Source organism: Varroa jacobsoni, unplaced genomic scaffold (genome assembly GCF_002532875.2).
Source record: "Varroa jacobsoni isolate VJ856 unplaced genomic scaffold, vjacob_1.0 scaffold_949, whole genome shotgun sequence".
NCBI lineage: Eukaryota > Metazoa > Arthropoda > Arachnida > Mesostigmata > Varroidae > Varroa > Varroa jacobsoni.
The window spans coordinates 389,334-411,588 of record NW_019213851.1 but is presented as its reverse complement, the minus strand read 5'-3'; the positions used below and the strand labels follow the sequence as shown (position 1 = coordinate 411,588).

The 22,255-nt window shown below is 42.0% G+C and overlaps 1 protein-coding gene across 11 annotated transcripts in view; it reads right to left on the bottom strand.

Moving 5' to 3' along the window:
- Window positions 1–786: 786 nt before the first annotated feature.
- LOC111265264 (serine/threonine-protein phosphatase 2A 56 kDa regulatory subunit gamma isoform) overlaps window positions 787–22,255 on the bottom strand; it is a 68,365-nt gene continuing 46,896 nt past the window's right edge. For 7 of the 11 annotated variants that reach the window (XM_022841784.2, XM_022841782.2, XM_022841783.2 and 4 more), the window contains 7 exons: window positions 18,094–18,276; window positions 16,310–16,460; window positions 15,214–15,670; window positions 14,099–14,305; window positions 13,561–13,794; window positions 3,853–3,948; window positions 787–3,163 (listed from right to left, as the gene is read on the bottom strand). In XM_022841784.2, coding sequence (XP_022697519.1) covers window positions 3,017–3,163; window positions 3,853–3,948; window positions 13,561–13,794; window positions 14,099–14,305; window positions 15,214–15,670; window positions 16,310–16,460; window positions 18,094–18,276 — 1,475 coding nt within the window. In that variant the 3' untranslated portion in view covers window positions 787–3,016. Of the gene's footprint in view, window positions 3,164–3,852; window positions 3,949–4,408; window positions 5,581–7,105; window positions 11,396–13,560; window positions 13,795–14,098; window positions 14,306–15,213; window positions 15,671–16,309; window positions 16,461–18,093; window positions 18,277–22,255 lie in introns of those variants that run through there. The other 4 variants (XR_015312990.1, XM_022841787.2, XM_022841788.2 and 1 more) reach the window with 4 other exon arrangements.

Genomic DNA, 22,255 nt, shown 5'->3' with positions numbered 1-22,255 from the left:
CTAGTTAGACCGCCAGAAGGTCGAGCCACTCAATATCATAGTGCGACCTGCTATCGTCTTCTTGATCCTGCGCTTTTTTCTACGTAAGATGTATCGTTGCGTCATCAAAGCGTGAGCACCGAATCAGTGAGGCTCTCTATTCTGCTTCCTCCATGAAAGACAAGCCTAGTGAGGTAGGTGCTTACCAAAACGTAAGCACTACTGAGTCGTGCTAGACAGAGCGGCGGAACATCGTCCACCTATCAGCCAGATCGACTAATTTCATTGGCATATTCCGCTACATGACGAGGTCAGATTGCAGCGCAAGAGTTAAGGACGACTTAACCTCAGTTTTGCTTTACCGAAATTTCCTCTAGTTATTCCCTGTGTGCTTCCAGGGTTTATTACAGTGATGAGTTCCCGCGTCATTTGCCTTGGGAATCGTCGATACATGTAAGAGATCTTAACCCTAGAGTGCTGCCTCTAATAATATCAACAAGGATCTAATATACTCTAACGTTGTAAACGTAGACTCGGGAAAATAATATCCACGTGCCATACCTACACATCATTTTTCAGCTAGTACCACCATATCCCACAAATGACCCTCTCACAATTCTAAATTTATCCTTTTTAACAAAAATCATATTGTTACATGTCATTATATTAACAAAAATTACATATATATAAGCAATTAATTCGTTATTATAGACGTTTTCAGAAAATAGAATACCTATAAAATTCTAAAGCTTATTATAACGTTACATAGTTCTACAATGTGTCTCTGAATAAAATTTACGTTTCCAATCTAGGTCAGTACAAGATTTATTTTTCACTTTTAATACGTAAAGTTTTTCTTTGCTCAGTGCTTACGTCTAGTTATAACGACGTGCCACACATGCAACCCAGAACCCTACCTAGCAGCATGTCGGCATACTGTATTAGGTGGACTTTCCCTAGGCTCTATTTATTACAACATTCGTCGGTGACAGAGTCGCACTATTATCTTTTTAATTGTTTCCTAGTAGCTTTATGTCCTTCCTAGTTATTTCGCCTGGTAATGGTTTGTTGACGACCGGTGAAATTCGAAGCGTTCCATTTACTTCACTGATCAGAAAGCCTGGAACTCACCGTGGCATAGCCATAATGCGAACCTCGTTCATTCTTAGTTAGTCATATACGACTAACTAAGAATACATATATAGTATAACTAGAATGATAATCCTATCGCCAGTTTTGTGTCAGACTTTCGGGTGTATAGCTGTGCTTTGGTCCAAGTAAATTGTATGTATGTGCGTGCAGGCTCGTGTACCAATAACATTTGCATCTACTTCACCGTGAAGTGTTCGACTAGAGACGTTTGAATTAGCTCAACTCGTTTCGCGGCAGTTGCAGTATAGGCCCGGAGCAGAGAGGCAAAAACAAAGCCGACGTTTATTGGGTATCATTCAATTTAGTCGGCTTTCAGCATTCACAAGCTTACTACAACAATAATTTCGTTTGAATTACACATATTTCCTTGCCGGGGCAACTGGGAGAAAACAAGTGATCTGAAAACTTTGACACAGCTTGGAAGATTTACTATGAATACCATCATCAGTTTCAACAAACGCTAATTATATCTGACCACACACAATTAATAGACTTGTTAGTCGTCGGCGTGATGGTGTTTATACATACATACATACATATGTTCAGTTGTTATTTTTCCAAGGGGATAGAACAGGACTTCCTAATCTAGTTCGAAAATTCACATATCAGCTAACGGAGAAGAGGACATCGAGTTGGACATAATGATGTTATCGTAGTTATTAATAGGTGTGCAACTGCCAGAAAAAATGATAAATATTAATATTATAATTATAACCTTTATTATTATCGTTATTATTGCTATTGCATTGTGCTGTTGCTGTGGCGTTTTTAGGCGTCGTCCAGCTCGTATTTGTCGTAGGTCTATATACGTGTCTCATCCAGACACAGCCATTGCCCTTGTGGCTTTCCTCATATAATAAACGCTATGCTTAATAAATATCGCATGCATTATAAAGAACTCTTATGCCTTTTCACAGCCGTCCGATTATCCGTCGCTCGCCCTCGGATCTGGTCTCTCTTTTTCTATTTAAGACATTGAGAAAAATGAAATTTTCCCTTCTCTTTCGACTTGTGTATAATCGACGTCAAGGCGTTTATTACTGGCCTTTTGTGTAAGCTTTGCCGCGAACTGCAGATTAAGATGACCGACTTGTTATTAGTTCATGATTTTTTTCCGTATTATTATTATTATTATTGTTGTTAAATTCGTTCAAGCATTTGGGGGAGACTAAACCCCCGAAACTGCTTCGCCTACCACAGAATTCGCGCTTTGTTCCGGGTTCGTTCAGCACTGCTTTCTGTAATAATAGTAATATACATCTCCTCCTAAACGTCTAATTATATTGTGTAAATATCGTCACGAACTTAACTTTCTGGTGATATTCGGGTCATAATATTAGTAATATCATTATTGTTCGATAATATTATTATCACTAATATTATTATTATTATTATTATTTTTATTAGTGATATATACAACATTGCTGTCTGAACGAAATTCTCTACACAAGTGTCTGCTCACTGCGTCCCAATGTAGAGTGATTTTGTCTTTCTCGGGGAACTTATCGTTAACGCAATATTCTCAAAATTCAGCTCAACTTATAGCAAGTTTTATCTAGTTCCATCCAGTGCTTTCGTTCTACCCGACGAAAGCTAATGTCGCATATAGCTTTCTATCTCCATGAATGAAACGCCGCTTCGAGTAACTATCGTGTTGGCATTGGATTCATTATCCGCAAAACACGGGCGTGAACCCCGTTCTCGCCTATAAAGGGTCATATCAGTTAGAACCTTTTCCGGTATGCTCAAGATAGCATTCCTCGGTTCTGGCTTTCTTCATATGGTCTGGAACATCTCGGATCTGTTTACTTGGAAGGTAGGTACCTTGCTATGTTCGATACAGGGCAGCCCATGTACCAATATTCGTCTACTTCTCCCATCAGGCCTATTTCACCTGTGTAGGTCTGAAGCCGGTAAGAGCTTGTTGAGTTTCCGAGCTCATCGGTAGTGTGCTCTTACGACGGATGAGCGCCTTGGCACCCGAGCTAACAACGCCCGCCGATGATGAAGCCCCGCCAAAAAGGTCCAACTCCTAAAAGCAAAACGCGCCATGCGACGTCGAACAAACACAAAGGTACAATAATCAAAAAAAGAATAATATAAACAATGCAACAAACTTTCTCTGTCGTGCAACGACGGACATTGCAAGGTCTGCTTGAAAAACGATCAAGAACTCGGCTCTGAAAGGGCCTCCTAAATAGGAAATATCAGTTCTACTTATTAACAAAAACGTGCAACGGCTAAAAGAAACTTTGAGCTCAACAGCAATAGACGACCGAGTGAAAAATACGAAACCTAGCATTCTTTAGGGCACTGTACTTCATATATTTTAATAACATTCGGTACGAAGTGAACTCACTATAGAAGGTCATAGTCAATAAAGGAAGGAACAAGCCCTTTCAGAGTTAATCATAGGGTCCACAATTAGTCTGATACTTGCTAGTTCGCTTTACAGCAAGTAGTAGCAGCAACAAATGTAGTTTCGCAGAAGAAGTCGATCCAGGCAGTTGAGGTAGGTAACGAACTTGCAGTAATATATATACAATAGATGTTCTAGTCCATTATACACTCTACAGGATCACGATGGTGCCGTATGCCTGTCTACAATCATGAATGCTTCTGTTATAGATTCGACAATCAATTGTTGTTCTTAAATCCGATCTTGCTGCTGCTGCTGCTGCTGTTGTTGTTAAACCCTTTGCTAATGGCACCCTACACTACCTGTAGCTTAGAAGCGAGCAGATCATGCAGTGGGCTTCCAGGCTCCGACGTCAGCAGCTGTGCCTGCATGTCCAGCTCCAGAGCAAGCACATCGAACTGCAAAACACACAAAACTACACGTAAACACGCGAGCGCACAAAAACGACTGGTAGATATCAAACGGGGCCGTCAACTATTACCACTAGAGAAAGTAAGTAGGTCAACCTAAAATTGCAATATTAGAGATACTTAAGCATTTCCTCGCGGAGCAAGCTTAATGAGCTTATACGTGCCGGATCAAGGACCCCATCACTAGCTAATAAGTTGTTGATGGGCTAAGAAACTGTGCTAGAGTCCTAACTACGCCAAAGGAATGTTTAGACGCCACGCGATGCTAGCTAACTTCCGAAACTTATAGATATCGTCTAGGAAAAATGCAGTTTGCCTATCGGTACCAATTAAGTCCAGCCTGAAACGGTGTTTACTTCTATTATACCACGACTATACTGGCTTTAGGCACTGCAAGTGTCCTAATTCTATCTTGCGCAACAACCTATAGAAAAAGGGCACAATCTAATTAAACATATTAGCCATTTGCTTTTATTTGTTATTGTCATGTTTTCCATGGTTCATCGTTCTGTTGTGGACGTTGGTTGCTTGTTACTGTTGTCGAATATCTAGAGTATCACCACACGGAACAATCGAGCCACGGGGCCTGTGGAGTTCCTTAGTCCCTGGGTTAACTTCACCTAGTTTCCTCGTTTATCATCATTAATATCGCTATCTCGTCTAAACCCACGTCTTTCCGCATTCGGCTAACACGGCATGTTTCACTGCCCTTTGTTTGTCCATTTTCAATCATCGACCTCATAATGAATTTCGTCTGCAAGAACCTTCGTCTGCTCATTATCAATTACCGTTTTGTGTTACCTGCTATTCGTAGTTGTAGCTGTTTGCAGTTACGTTTCGTTGATGTGTTTCATTAACATCTTCGTAGTTTATCTTCTAGTGCTTATCTGCTCCTGTTTCTCTTTCTTCTTTGTCGTCTGCTAGTAAATGTTACATCACGGCTGTTTTTCTATAATCGGCTCTGTATTGTGTTGTTACTGTTCGTGTTGATACTGCTGTTTGTATGCCTGTCTGTGTGTTTGTTCATCCCGTAACTATCTATATGACACACAGGAAAAACCGTTCTCGAAATCAGAGGCGACCGCAACAGTCAAACAGAACAGGTTCAGTTATCCCTGGCGCATTTTCCTGCTTTCATTGTCATCTCATTTGCTGGCTAGCTCCTTCAAAACTTGTCAAACTCACATCAGATTCTATTCCATTTCGTCCACGTGCTTGCCTCATGAAGGCTTTGCATGACATACACACGACGCTGCATTTGTTAGGCGCCGAAACAAGAGGAGATTGGAGAGTCGTCGTGGGCTGTTGTGATCAACCAGCGAATTGGCTGCGGCGCGAACCAATACGACCCAGCTACCAGTTGATCGTGTCTGTCTCGTTGACGATTTCCCTTTCTCCCTCCCTACCTTTGGGCATGTAGTTGTTCTATGCTTCTCTCTATGCTGTCGTCATCATCGTCGTTATCGTTGCTGTTGTTGGTGTTGCTCACGTGTTCTCACGCACACTCACGCATCTGTTACTACCTGGTCGCTTATCAAGATCGGGCTTCCTCGACTTTGTGGCTGGCACAGGTTTTCGATCGTTCTAGTGCTTGCTATGACGTTGCCAATTGGCCACCTGCTGAAATAACGTGCCGTAACATCACGACTCGCTAGTCAGTATTACTCTTCGTCTCCACTAAATACATATATATATATATATATATATATAGTAATTAAACTTGAATGAGAGGGAAATGAACAAGGATGAGCGGAAGGTGGCCATCATCGTTGCAATTTCGCCGCCCTATCTCCAGGCCTATCTAAATAGGATATTCAGATAGGGAAACGATAAATGATCGTGTCGAATATAATGTTACAGATGTGTTGTAGGCCAACACAGACATGCAAATACACCGAATGCGTCCTCGCTGTTGTTCACAGAAACTAACAGTCAGACATTCGTATTCACGTTTTTGGGTTGAGACAGCCATTGACAAACAACTCGCGGCTACTTCCCATACCGCATTTTCATATCTATTGCTGTTCGTCTACGGTCTATTGTTATGGCAGTTAATTTCCTTAATTCATTACTGTAGGCTGGCATAAGAGGAGAAAGAATTCCATCTATCAACCAGGCGTGCATGAGTATAGCCTTTTTCGGTATTATTATGGTATTGTTTTTGTAATTTGCCGCGCCACATTCCGACTGAGAGATTCGAACGGGGAAGACCTGCTATGCAAATCGAGTTATCCCTGCCATGCGAATTAGGCAAGCCATTTAGAAATTGAAGAACCATCTTGAATGCTCCAAATGAGCTTGCAAAAGTCGTATACGTATAGAGAGAGAGAGAGAGAGAGAGAGAGAGAGAGAGAGAGAGAGAGGCAGATTGCTTTAACTGATAGTTCAGCGAGGATTTTGACCAAATCTAATCCTCCTCGACGCCATATTACCCATCCCGAATCTATTTGCCGACCCCGGTTACCCTGTGGTTAGTTAGCTCCTCCGCCCCCCTGTCCTCCTGCCCCGTTCCTTTCCTCCCGATTTTGTTGGTGTGTCTTCTATTGAACTGATTCGAATTTTTCGTCACCGACCAATCCAGTTTATTGTCGCACGTTGCGTTAACCATAATCATCGCTCTTGGCATCTTGTCCAGGCGACCTTTGTCTTGCCAACTGCACGCCCGTGCTAGCAATCGTCGTGTTTTTCATGTTCTTGTATTCTATGTTGCAGCTAGTAGTTCTTTATTACGGGTGCATTTTCTTATTCTGTGTTATTATTGTAATAATCATTAATACAGCTTTGTCAGTCCCGGGGTAAGGAGCCTTGCTTCGCTCGCTTAGTAGTATTTACCTCTAATTGGTTTTCCGTTTTTTTTCCCGTAACGCAATTGATGTCCGTCTACTACCACGTGATTAGTTCAATATTGCCACCATGGCCATTATCGTCGTTCTAACCGAATTTGCGAGTTGAAGCAAAATCGAGTCGTCCACCTCAGCTGCCCAATCCCCTTTTCCTCTCATACAACGCGACCTTCTATATATATATATATATATATATATGTTCTATCGTCTAATTTATTTATCGATTTACTTTCCTCTACGCCTGTTGATTTACTAGTTCATTCGTATAATTAATGTTAAATATATTCATGACCTTACGATCGTTATTGTTATAATTGTTCTTATTTATTATTATCTTTCGTATTATTTAATCAGCAGCTCTACAGTTGGTGTTTCTTTCGGTCTTGCCTTTTCTCTCTCGGGTTCCTTTGACATGAGTTGTGTACGTATGTGTGTATGTGTGTGTCACTCTCTGTTAGGGTACAGGAAAAAAAGGAGTAGATGACAATTATGATCCTTCATCCTCCTTTTCATCTATCTCATTATTATCATCATTACTATTATTATTACTCTTGCTATTTTTCACGATCGAACTCACTCGATCCGCCTCTTGTTTTTCAGACTCGTTCCCTCTCACACAGACACACCCTCGTACTATCGTCTAGCCGTCGCCACGTCGATCTTGTTGCCTTTTCTTTCCTTTATCCTTTCACACCACCATCACCATGGTCTCTTTCTAGCCCTCACTTGCTTACGCTCCCGACACTCGCGCTTTTCATTTATCATTATTCTTGTACATAGTATTTTTTATGACTCTCTCGGCACAGGTGTCTCGAACGCCGATGTCCTGCCTTGTCTCCAATTACCTCGAGGGTACGCGTTTCCTCGTTGATCTTTTTCTCTGTGGCATTCCCTCGACCCCTTCATCTAAAACCTTTACCAAGCTATCAGATGCTTTTCTTTGACCCCTCTACAAACAACTACGCTTCTCGTTATTGTTAATATTATTACCGCTGGCTATATCCTGTTAGCCCTCAATTGCTTGAATCGTCAGCCACTTCGTGTCTTCTATTATCATTCAATCTATTTCTTGCAATTGCAGATACAACTGTGCTACCTTGAACAGCAGCGATTGCTAACTAGTTTTTTTTTTTTCTATGTGATTTTTGTCCGTATGATCGGTCTATATGGATGTATGAGTGTATCTGTGGAGCCGACATACTCCGTCCCGCATGGCGGGGAGTGGGGGCAATTCTTCGACAGACATATGCCAACGGCTTCGAAGTCCAACGCAATCGAGGAAGTGACAAACGCGTTCGCTTTAATTACAACGATAATAATTAATGGTGGCTCGACTGCTGGGTGCTTTCCAAATTGCTGTCTGTGTAGTAAACTCCCTACCAGTCACGCTGAACTTTCGACGTAACTTTCACGATATAATTATTATATTAATGTAATTGCAGTAATAATTATCAACTGAAATAAAACTATCATTAGTTGACAAACAAATAAATAATGTATCGAATAGCAGCAGCAGCAGCAGCAGCAGCAGTAGTAGTACGTTAATAACATATTACATAGTTGAATAAGAGGTAATTATAATCGTACCGCAACGATCCTGATCCTTTTCCCATCGATTCGTTGCTTTGCTCAGAATATTTCTACACGTCTCTTACCGTTATTTGACTTTTTCCTTCTTACCAATAAATATTAATTCCCTATTATAATAAAAACTAATATATCCCATTTAATTATAACGTAATTACCAAGAAATGAGCTTGCTCTTTGTGACTTACTAGTAATAACGTCATCCTCGTTACCATCGATAATAGAATGATTAATTGACGCTCGCAAAAGCCGTCCCTCGCTCGATCAGTGCCTAATGTTAGTCATTAAGCACGACTGCCATGACGTCCGTCGTGCTCTTCCCATTGTTATCATTGTACTGTTGTCAACATAAATAATTTCTGCTATTATTATCATCATCATCATCGTCGTCGTCGTCGTCGTCATTTTTCATCCCTATATACACATGTTTCTTCACTGCTATGATAATTCTTCTCGTCATTTAATCAATAATTGTTGCAGTAGTTCATAATAGTAGTAGTAGTAGTAGTAGTAGTAGTAGTAGTAGTAATAGTAGTAGTAGTAGTAGTAGTAGTAGTAGTAGTAGTAGCAGCAGCAGCAGGAGCAGCAGCAGCAGCAGCAGCAGCGTCTCTCCTTATCATAGGGATATTTAGTATCAGGATATTGTGCTGTATGTGTTGCCCGTTGTCTGATCACCAATTCTCCTCGTTTTCCATTTGACTTCTCTATTTAGCACTCATTTCTACACTGTCACGTTTTGTTACTGTTTCTTTATCATTTGTTGAGTTGCCACCGTCCGACCAGCAGATACGGGAGAGTAAAGCAGTCCTGTAGTAATGGTACCATTCGCACAAATTGGCATAACCGACCGAGCACGGAATAGTTTCGTTACCGTGCATAAAACAGTACTATTATCCGCTTCGTCCCGCCAGTGTCCTGCCTCCCGCCGTTCATTCTCGACTCTGTCATTCAGCTTCCCGCTAAATTCTTTTTGGCCCTACCTCGTTACCAAGCCGTTCGTCAAGCTCTGCCTTCTAGCTTAGTGAATCTATCATCATTGTTTCACGCCTTCAACGTATCGATGTATATCCCCACAACCAATATATAGCAACCCTATCAGATGTCTGACTGACGGGTACAGTAAAATTGTTTCAATAGTCCCGTAAAGTTTTCGCTTCTCATAGGCCTAGCCTAACGTGCATTATACTGAAGATGGCACACGCGTTTCTGCCGTAGAAAGAATCGCTTAGCTCTTCGGACCAGCTACGAAGAAAAACATGGCAAAAACAAGAAAAGTCCGTCATCTGTCGAGTTGCGCCCATTAAATTACCTACTAATTAATCAGTAAAGCCGCAAGAAATGTTTAGCAACAGATGTTTTGTAAACATCTGATCTGGTCTCTATATTTTTATCAATCGTGTATGCATTGCTGCCCATCACATGGATCTTCTCGCTTCTATTTCGTACGTTCTTTTTTTTGATGGCATTACTTTTACAGAGGTTTTTCATTCATCATCTCCAACGACTGCCCTTCATAATTTAGTTCAACGACTATCAGTAGAATAAAATTTTCGTATCTGATGGATAAGCTGGTAGCTCCCAGAACTCTCGTTTGACCATACCGTTTTCAAGAGATAGCTTGTAAGGCCAACCTACCAATACCGACTTAGTAAGACAACCCGTTCTCTAACCCAGTCCGTTTCTCTAACGCAGATTGAACACAAAAGTACAGCACAATTGGAAAAGTGCAAACGTAACTGCGTGCCTAGTTTTAGGTTTATCTGTGATCGGAAAATGAAATTACCATTCAGAGCGTTAAAAGCGAAACAGGTCACGAGCCTAGGGCAGGGGCATACAAAAGACAAATCAAGGAAAGCTACACAAAATCGATGTAATGGAGCTATATACACATCTTTTTTAGCTTTCCTTATCCCAAAGACTCAGAGAGAAATGGCCTTGTCTAATTACCATTAAGCATGTGCCAGAAATGTCTAGGACAAACCGATTTGCAAAAAAGCAACTATCCAATTCTTTACTATAATACCGGTCGTTACAACACCTGCTCTTTCTTTCCATTATCCCACAGAGGCCAGATCATGCGCTGTGCGCATGTACATTCGCTCTGGCCGCATTTATACACGGGGCTGTTAAGCTGTGGCTCCTTACGATAACGTCTGACCAGGACATGGGTGCTTTCACCTGGGTTCAAGGACACCGGATGTGAACGCACCTTCCCGATCCGTTTCCTAACCTCCTATTACGCCACCATATATGGGCTTACAGCTTACTGGCGATTCACTGAGGCATTGTACCCCCTGCTAATTGATTGACGGTAATAGCCGACGTCTCCTGAAGGTCGTGTCGTGTCCACGACGGCAGCTCGTAGGCAACTGTAGGCCACTTGACATTTCTCTAGTCCACTCTATTCGATATTGGTATCCATTTATAATATATCATGACAATCCGTATGCATCCATTGTGGCTCGCTAGAGTAGCGATTGCTGTATGAACCTATCGCGTAAGGTTTCGTTTCGTCTTAGTGTACTTCATAGACTCGACTTTAAAAACAGAATAGTTACGGCGATAGTACTACTCCTCCTTCCGCCAGGTATAGCGGTGCTCGCCTTTTTCCCGATTAGATAGCCTGTCGACCCAGTAATGCTGTTTCCGTGCTGGTATGACGTGGGTCGTGCGACGTGAGGTGGTGTCTCTTCTAAATATATGACGCGCCAACCCGTCGTTCAGTGATCGGTTTCATTTTCTACGCGTCTTTCAGCTCGTTCGAGAATGTTGCCGGATTCGAACATCGCATTGCTTCGTCAACTCTTATCTGTTTCCATCCACCCGTCTTCCTAAATCCTGCTGCTGTTGTTGTTGTTGTTGTTGTTGATGCTGATGTTGTTGTTGTTGTTGTTGTTGTTGTTGTTTGCTTTTCCTTCCACTCTGCGATCCACCTGAATCCACATTTTCGGTTCGTCATGCTTTCACATTACCTCAGTCTGCAGTTGTTGCTGAATGCACACCGACTAGAAATAGACAGAGAAAAGAGAAAATAACACAAAGACAGCACAACAACAACAACAACAACAACAACAGAGAAGAGAACAACAACAACAACAACAACAAACAAACAAAGCCTCGTGTCATGACTATAGGGCCACCTATTCAGCTGCTGCTGGTGCTGCTGCTGTTCCCGCCACAGAACTAGGCCACACAGGTTTACTATAGATCTAGAATCAAGTCCTTCGTGTCTCTTACTATGCTTACTTGTTTTAAGCTTGAAAGTTTAGGGTTACTGAGGTCATTTAACTATGACACTATAAAGTTTCTACAACTAGAAGTAGAAAAAACGGATCCAAAATACAAGCAATATTTGGTCAAGCCTTAATAAACTATGTCCCTGCTTTTACTAAAATGTTTTTCAGTTTTAATAAAGGAAAAAAAACAGGTCCTTTAGCCACTAACACTTGATTAGCAGCTAGTTGATTCTCTGACATGAAACATTTTTCATTATCGAGAAGTAGTATCAGCTAGTTATGTGCCGAGTGGGTTACCTGAAACTACGGGCCCAACGAAGTTTCGACAGCAACAAAGTAAGTCGATTTAGCATAAAAACCAGACAACTACTACTACTACTACTACTACTACTACTACTACTACTCTACTACTCTACTACTACTCTACTACTCTACTACTACTACTCCTACTACTACTCCTACTACTACTACTCCTACTACTACTACTCCTACTACTACTCCTGTACTAGTAGTCTACTACTACTACTACTACTGTCCTCGTTAGCCAAAGTAATCGCTCACCCCTTGTCAATGTATGTTTTCACGGGCCCTCACAGAGACCATCACAACGATTCTAACATCTACATGGTCAGGGGGTGAGACCTAATAAAAAACCATTAACTGATTGGAAACACATCAGCTTTCAGTTAAGTGATTCCACAGTACGTGTACAGTATAATTTCATATCGTTTTTATTGATTTGTTCAAATGTTTTGACTAAGCGTCTTAAATAGGGACGTTGGCTATCACCTTGAACGGATGTGAACGTCTTCCTTCAGTGATACTCTTTATCTGAAGGCTCTATTCCGCTATTCGGAATATTGTCACAATGTATTCAAACAATATTGAAATTTTCCAATTTAGTTCAGACCTTCAAAACGATTTTTGTTTTAACTGTTGATATTGAATTTTGCAATAAATATGGACGGCATTACTATTGGCATCGTGAGCCTGTCAACTTTCTACTGCCGACACTAATCGCTGTTGGATAACACCAACGAAATTTAAGTTAACAAAAATCTTTTCCGATACTAACATTTGTCAGCTGGGCACGCGCGGCACCTTGCACAAGTGTACGTTCCACCTGCGGTGTTGTCGATTTATAAACCGAGTTGTTTGTTTTACCAGCCCTGCCCTCAACCCCCTCAATTTTCTCGCGCCTCCTGGGTGCTTCCTGCGTCCTGTACTATAGACCAGTCGATAATAGGAACCCACTCGATCACCGCCTACGCCAATCCAATTAACTATTTGTCTATTTGTTTACGGGACGCGAGTTTCCTTCACAAAAACGTTCTGCAGTAGGATAAGCTTTTGGGTGGCGTTTACTTTCAGCTTGGCCCGGCACCGTATGAAGTCTGGGGTAGCTAAAGGGAACGAGTCGATATGAAAATTAGAGTAGATCCTACACGATAAATAGGCTCTTTGGCCTATGCACTCGAACGATGACAGTCGGTTCTGGTCCACTCCATCAGCATTATTGCTGCGTGTTTCGCACAAGGGTTCACCTATTTGAGATTCACTTGCCCGCACAAGGCAAGCAATCATAGCCCTCATATTTGGGAGACGGAGAAAAATGTTACAGGGATCGATAGGCGTCGTGATTTTGTATCACAATCCTTTCACGTTTGTGCTTTTAGTGTCAGATTGACTCCTGTCTGCAATGTATTACTCATCTCGACTGTGTGATCGTGGTAACGGGCGGGGGGCCCTATTCATCAGGTGTGTATCATTGGTAATCTAGCAGGATGACCATTATCGATATATTAATAATAATAATGCTAATTACTTGACACTGATAGGTGAGTGAATGATGTTCGTAATGACAGATAGTGGTAATGGTGATAGATTGATGATGGTGTCGATGTTCTCGGTCGGACTCGTTAGCCGGCACCCACCTGCGGGTTCTGGATGGCCATCTGTTGAACTTTCTGCCAGAATTCCTGGCGCTGCTTTTCCTTGGTCTCGTCGAGTCCGCTCTCCTCCTCAAACTTCTTCACACACTCGTTGAACAGCGTTTGGTTAATCTCCATGAACTGCTTCAAGGCTCCGTAAATTAGCCCATAGATCGTCTTGTTCCAATGACTTTCTCGGTTTTTGTACAGCGCGGGAAACATAATAGGCAATATTTCCTATTGGACAAAATAACAAATACGATACATACGTTGATTTTCCATCATTGTACTATTCTGTTGAATTTTCACGTTCAGACGGTTAGGGAATATGCATAGATCAATTCACACCATTAGAATGCTTGTAATCACGCATATGATCGACGATGACACGTTCCAGGTCTAGGTGCTTTTTTCCTATTGATCGCTTAAGTTCATTTGCTGGTAACGACGCTACATTTAGTCACTGTTCTATTCCGCGAGCTACAGAGCGCGAAACTACGACGTAGCTATCATAGAGTGCCCTATAGAACATAAGACTTACATGCACATTGTCCGAGATGAGTGACATGATGTATTCATTGTTACAGTAGTACAAGGCCCTTTCGGCCACCTGAAAGTGTGGCGAACTGACACAGCGTGCCAGCTGTTTGAAAAGTGGGACCTGAATTTTTTGAAACTCTGCCGGTTCGATGACGTCCAAGATCTCCTCTAGCTCATTCAGAAACATCACCTCCTTAGGACTGTGCACCTGTTACAGATGTAAACAATCGGCAAAGAAGGGTCGTTATTATGATAACGGCAGAATAGTTTAATGACCACGTTTTTTCGCGGCTTTGCGACGACGCTACGATAAAGGTAGATTTATAATTCTTTTTTTGCCCCCTGCTGGGCCTCTGAAGCCTCGCCTTTTATTTTGCAAGGTACGACAAAGGTTCCTATTGATATAATAATAATAACAGTGGAAGCTAGATGAAGACTTTACGTTCCTGGCGTCTTTTCAAAGCTGACAAGAAGCCGATCCGGTCCGAAAATCTCCCGGAAGTTTCGATGATTGGTCAGCAATCGCAAGATAACATTATGTCAAACGCCAACTGAGTCAACCTACAAACGTACTTCTATAGCCAAAAGAATATCAACTGAAGACCGCATTGCAGGCCAAGAAAATGGCATCAGACGGTCTAGGACACTACCGTCAACAGTAGAAGGTACAGTATTTTGCACGATTTTATCAAGAAGAACTTAAGAAAAAAGTGATAAAACGCTAACTCGTCATGTAGAAGGCAAATAATACGTATGGACGTGTATACGGAACAACTAATAAAATGAAATTGCACACGCTCCAACTCCAAGAATCTATTGAAAATCATTTACGGTTAACAATAAAGATATCTGTGAACATTCGTACTATCTCTAAATACTATAGATTTCTTGAATCATAGGATGGACGTCTCAACGCCTTGATTTAATCAGGGAACTTACGGTAATAGTGTAACGAGATCTTGATTTATATCGGCCTAATGGAACAATCCCAGAGCAATAAAAAAGAAATGCAGTCCTGCTGCGGTATTGCCTCATAAGTCGACCTAAAAAGATTTTCATCTACTCGTAATTTGTAGTCATTCGCTATTTATTAGACCGACACTTTTCAACCATTACCTTTGGCCAGAATTTGAGTAGCGATAAGATGACCGGCTTCGTCAGCGAGGGATCTTTCTCGAGGAATTGTACAACACAATATGCCAGCTGAGGATGGTAAACTGATAGTGATTTGACCTTGTGTAACGGCATGAGAACTTTTAGAAGGAATACTTTGTGCTCTTCTTTCAGTGGTAGCGCGAAACCATTGATGATGGAGCCGAGAATCTCCAACAGCTCGGCGACCCCGTTGTGCCGCTCTGTCTCATAGATGAATCGGTAGAAGATGTTGTTGATCTGTTTGCGAATGTAGCCGCGAAGAGACAGGAACTTGCCGTAGATGCGGTGCAGTGTTGTCTTTAGAAAGTCACGCTCGCGCGGGTCTTCGCTATCGAAGAGCTCGAGCAGCTGCAGAACAAACCGATGATCAATGCACCTTTTGGCGAGCGTCGGCTGGAAGTTTGCTGATTCAAGGAACCTATTCGCGAGACGCAGCGTTCGGAACACAGGCGATTTCATACATAACAAACGAAGCACACGTTAGTTACCTATTTACAATGTAAAATCACAGGATGAGAATGAATCGAATAAGGATTGTCGTTGCATGAAGTATGTTCATACAGTAACAATAGGAATCGAAGAAATATGGCTGGCGCCAAACTTTCGATTGAAAATAGCGTTAAAGATTATTATCCGTAACATCGAAATTAATTTCATCCAATCCCAAGAAATGCAAAAATCCCTAATCTAATTCCGTTGATTTTTGGCCTTACGGTAAAACATGGGAGCCAGTTGGTCTATTCCAATACAGTCGCTAAAAACAGTCGTATAGTGGACAACCTGGCTCTATTACGACGATCCAAACGAATCGGATAGGATTATGACGTGACAGTACATAAAGATTAAGGATCAACTTGGCCAGTCCTACAAATGAACTTCACGGCTTCTGATTGATAAAGCCTTTTCTCATTTTAGCAAGTTTAAGACGCGATAAGCGATTCCATCGATCCAGCATATGCCTTCACTCAAAGAGACAACACTACGCGCTCGAGTATTGTCTATGTCAGGTCGTAATACCTGTATTCACCTAATGTTTACTGCGGCCGCCGACTCGTACCTGAGAAAGAGTTCATAAACAAGCTGGAGATGCGGCCAGGCTGCCTCAAGTGTAGGCTCATCCTCTTCAGGGTCAAACTCAGCGCCATTTGGATTACTTGACGGTGGCAGCGTCCGGAACACGTTCGTGGCAAACATGCGCGTTATCTCGCCTAAAATAAACATTAAAACACCAAATAAAACTCATCACCGTATATACTTATTGGTCCCGATATGGGTTTTTTTAGTAAGGTTCGTTCATTTTGTTGGCTTTCTTGCTCCACCAAAATTAAAAAAAAAAAACAATTGTTTTTCGTGAAGCTATATCGACCTTGGCACACCGAGAAGATCTGTCTGTCGCTGCGCTATGAACCTAACTTTTTTCTCTCAAATCAAAGGAGAGGATAGAAATATACCAGCTTACTTTTCATCATGGTGTCGTTTATTGGTATGGCATTAGGTTTGTTAATTGATGCTAACGTTAGATGATCAGCTGCCGCTTCCCCGGTTCTACCTGACGTCAAACGTCCGCTTCGGTCGGACCGCATGTCGCAGCCACTCGGCTGCGAGATATTTTATGTCCGGCAACTTTTTGACCAGTATCATTGAGGAATTGGGTGGATTCGCTATACCCAGATCCAAAGGTACATATTTATTGATTCAATATTAATGAGACCAGACAAAAAGTACAAGCAGATTCTTTATTATTCCTCCATTTCTTTATTATATCCTTATTTTTCCGCTCAGGCGATAAACCTCGGCAATTGAATGTTTTTGATATTCATATGGACTGGTATTTAGCGAGATCTTGGGACTTAACTTTGCTTGTTGATGCTGCCAAAAGTGACAGACCCAGTTTGTGACCAGATCGAGACACCCGACAATTAGATTGTTACGTTCACCCAATGATGCGACGTCCGCGATATACCGACAATATTGAAATCAAATGCTGCGAATAGATCTGCGGCTTGCCACTGACTCTCAGCAATTAGTTGTCCACTCTAGGAACTGACTTCGTTTGTTTTATTTATCTTTATTTGGCTTTCGGAGAGGTCTATAATGACCTTTTCGCCCTTTGACAAAGCACAAATCGCTTCAATTAACGCGAAAATGTAACCTTGCTTTAGTATAATTTTCACTGATTAAACCAAGTACAATTTAAGAGCTACTATGTTATTGTGATAGTAGTTGCTTATGATATATCCCTTGACGTATCAAACCGATATGAGTGCTTCAGCTAACAAGAGATTTCTCTTATTTGTATGTTACTAGGAAACTTACTTTTTTTAGTATATTATTAGTCTCGTAGTATTTTTCGGTGCAGTGGAATAGACCTGTTGTTCTTACCAAACGATTTCCCGACATGTACCACTCATCTAAGGGTGCACATCGTCTCTTTGACGTTCATATAGAAGCGACGTACGGCCGCGTCAAGTTAGATAATGCGGCCGTGTCTTGGTGTTTCGACTTGAGCCATATATGCTCTTAGCATTGGTCTTTTTAACTATACAAGTAGAGAAGCATTTGTTCGTCTGCCTAATTGCAAACGGTTGATCGGCACGTTTAAGGATGAATCTCTAAAAGCATCACGGACTCACGCAAATCGAGGTTGTAGGGAAAGGATATGATAGCGACCGAATATGTTAGAACATTTGAATTAAAATACAATGATAAAAAACGTACGTTACATGTACAATATCTCTTCGTCCCTGACGATACAGCAGATTATCCTCGTTTCTACTACACTACGCTGAAGTCATTGCAGCGTCTGTGAAGGTAGTCATTCAGTTACTCATCGAGACCTACCATAGACCGGTTCGGTGATCGCTCCTCGTTGTGTACTCAGGTAGTCTAGCATTTCATGAAGCGCTGCCCTCTTGACCTCCTTCCATTTGATGTCGGACAGGGGATCACTGACGAAATCGAAGATCACACAGCACTGTTGCATCTTCTTAATCAGGAGCGCTTCACGCTCCTCTGGAGCAGCATCTGCAATGAGTTGAGGCAAAAATTGATAAACGCTTATCAATTTTAAATGAATTCTCTCTCAGACAATAAATGAATTCTCGGAACGCATAATATGGCGCAATAAATTAACACGCAGCTTCAAGTTAAAGGCCTATAGCTACCCAGGGTATAGCGATACGATTTTAACTCGACGCCCAAAACGTTATTCAATTCGGTAGCAGCTGTGTCTCAGGGGGTAGAGCGGGGTAAGAATTATCTAGATACTAGAAATTGTGTAAACATCCTCCGGAATCCATCGATGTATGTATTGGCCCAGACTGAATGTAAGCAAGTCCTTGTTTGTTGTCGACAAATAGCACGCAATTTATTACATTCTCGGATGGGCGCCAAGGCCGTCGCGCGCCATGCGCATACAAATCGGCCGTCGCAAAAACGTCGGTTCAGAGCGATCATCTGATGTCCCGGCTTATCTATTGATGGAATTTGACGCTATACGGTGGCGTGAGCGCTTTTGCTCGCAGCTCTGAAAGGTTTCCATAAGGTTCTCGCATACACGGTTCCGTGATGACTCTGTCGCTGCTGTCACGTTTTAGCATGCACAACTAATTTTTTTTATAGCCGGCTCCCCTCTCTAGTTTAAAAACAACGTGCATATTTTATTCTGTTTACCGTCGTATTCGCGACTCGCCAGTATATCAAGTGCCTTCCTTTAACTAGTAGTCACGAAACATTTGTTTTGAAAAGAAGAGGCGTTTCTCACGATGTAAACCAAACTCTCATTACTCCTTTAGAGATCTTCTGTGAAAGAATCCCGATGGCCCTTTTTTGTTACCAGGTTTTGCTAACTTGCATAATACAGATTTTATTGCGACAACCGCAACTAAATGCCAGAGAAGCGTCATTTTCCACCCCGCTACCCTTCCTTCTAAGAGCCAACACAACGACAATGACTAGAATGGTCTTCCGTCCAGAGTTCCATATGTACTATGTTTTCCCGATGACAATCATCAATAGGATAGTTGTGTATCGTTTATGGTCTCCTCCTCGCCCTAGCCGACCTTTAGACGCTCTCATCACAGGATGGCAACATGCTCCTTTCCAGCGTCGTCCATAGCTGTTTTCTACCTCTACCCCTTTCTCTCTGTTCGTCTGTCTGCATGATAACCCCCCGCGCTGCCGATAACCGCCTCTGCTGATAACGATTCGTATTTGACGATTGCTCGTAGAGACAACTGGTAACGACAACAGTAGCGAGAGCTACATCACCGACAACATGCACATAATGATAGGGGACACGGAAAGCTAGTGACGTTCATTACGGCCATGGTAACCACTAATCTGCAGCTGAATGCGTCCTTTTATAATGTCACTTCTTATGACAGCCAAACGATGGACAGCGTGCAGAGTTTCTTTTGTTGTTATTGTATTGTGATTGCCCTCGCTACCATTAGTTTTACTATGCCCATTATTATTGTTACAGATTTGTAACCTAACAAGAAGCACATGATATACTGTCACACTCGGTCAACTAGACGCTTCCACCAGAGAACGCGTTTAGAGCGGGACAGTTGAACCTTGACAGACTCTAGTACCAAGGAGACACACACAAATACATGGACAGATCGGGTCAAAAACAAAGGCTAAAGGCAAAGATATAACAACCAGCGCTGCTACCGACGTGACCACGCGTCGCCTTACCTACAGCCGTAAAGGACACGGCGCTATCCAGCCTGACAACTTAGCAACATATTATGTACGACTGGCAGTCGACTTCATTGACGCAAGACGTAATACCATTTCGATTCGCAAGTGGGTTTGTGGTCAACGCCTTACTTTGCCGAAACAATGGGCAATGAAACAATTTTCGATTGTGAATGTTGGAGTGAGGTGAGGCACTGCACAGTATCCAAGATAAGTCGACGCCTTTTATGGCGCCATCCGGCGCGCAGTGCTGCCACCATTCATAAACATCTTATTCCGCGACACGCAACTGGGAAACGCTTGCCGATGCCAGCAGCCCGAGACTAACATGGGTAAGTCGGTACGATAGATGCGTTAACCGTATGGAGATGGATCGAGGCAGTGAAGACATACAATCGATTCTTTGCAAAGCGGTCTTAACATCGTTTCTAGATGTTCAAAAATAAAGAAATCACTGAAAAACCCTAATGAGATGAAGCCAATAACGGTCGTTGTGGTTATGTCATTAAAATCAATTGCGCTCGTCTAAAGTAATAAAAACACGCCCTAAGTAGAGGAGGAACTAATTATTGAACGATAAGTAAAAAACGTGACATAACGTTTCCGGGTAATTTCTGTAACTAAGAGGTACGAGTCATCTAATAAATGCCGAACTCGAATACAAAATTTAATAATCAAGACAATTCCTAAATTATTCCTTATTATTATTATTATTATTAAATTATTCCTAAAAAAAATATTTCAGCAATCCGAAAAAACGCATAGCATACCATTAACTACTTTGCCACCCTGAAGATTATTATCTTCGTAGCCAACGTGATTCATTTGTCAATAGGGGAAAATGTGCCCGCCCACCCACCCAAAGCTAAGTTTTTGTCGAAATAGGACCAACAACTGGACGCTGTTCACAAAATAGCCAATGTTATGCCACACTCTTAGAAACGAATGATTCGCCACGGTCTCTTCGAATGAGTTAGAAAACTGCATGTTACATTGGTCCTTCTCTATCAGGCCAATGGCAGGAGACTACGCGAACAGGGTTCTCTACCTACAGTAGTCAAGCAAAGCAGTTCAATCTTGACGCAAATTCTGCTGACAATATTTAGTCAGCCCAATAGACTGCCTTTGCTCGTAGAGTCAGGTTAAACCAAGCCATCTTTTCAACCTGGCGCTTCTTCGCCCTAACGGACGTGCCCTTCTTTTCAACTTCGTGTATGTTGAGCTTCTATTCAGGACACCCCCATAAGCGCGGTTTGCAGCCACAAGCGACAACAACGACAACCCAGAAGACCTCTACAGCCAATTTTTGGTGCAAATGCCCTTTGAAAGCAACTGGTTACAGATACCATTAGGCGACGAAAGAGACAAACGACAAACTTATATATTGGGGATTTGCTTCAGATGAAGCCCAAAGGCACTTTCTGAGAATCACTTGCATCCCGGAATCCTTAAAGTTGATCCTAACCAATCGCAAGTTCTGCTTGTTCGCATCTTAGCGAGTTGAAAGACTTCACAGACGACCTCACCACTGAGAAAACACGTATTGCCAACGTCTGTTTACAACTAAGCCGGTGTAAGCCGTACTAATATGGTAGCACGCTGCTTCATCGTAAAGTACCATCGGTCAGACCGGAAAGTCTTCGCGTGCCTCAAGGCAAATTTACGACGTTCAAGCTATGACCAAGGCATATGATTGACGCTCACACAGCAGTTGAAATTGAGTCGAAGATCATTTTCTAGTAGCGCCACATTCAATATATTCGGGTTATCTTAATCAGATGTGATTTAGTGCTATATACAATCCAATAAAAACTATTCTTTAGACGTTGACAGATGATAATCGATTACCTTTCGTTCGCAAATTTCCTGTTGTGAACTTTAAGATTAAACACAGAACAGAATCAAAGAACTGCATTAAGGTATGATTGTTATATTGCCTTTTCTTCTATTATTAGATCTTTAAAATTTTCACAATCCTCCGGGCCGTCGCGCGAACCAAGTAACTACCATTATGAGGAACTACAGATCGAGTCACCTCAAACGAGGGTCGTTTGCTTCGCCGATGGCGATGAGATGAGTGAAGAAAAGCAAAAGAGCTGGCGCTTTAGTGGATAATACCCGCAATCGGTGAATATGGAGCCTATGCCATGTCAGGCAATAAATAACGTAATGGATTGGCAGACAATTACTCTAGATGCGATTGATGAAGACCACCTAAAGTAAGAACCATGCTGAACACAACATACTAATGTATAGCTTTCCTTGAGCCCCCCTCACCCGTACAATGTGCCTCTTTTTA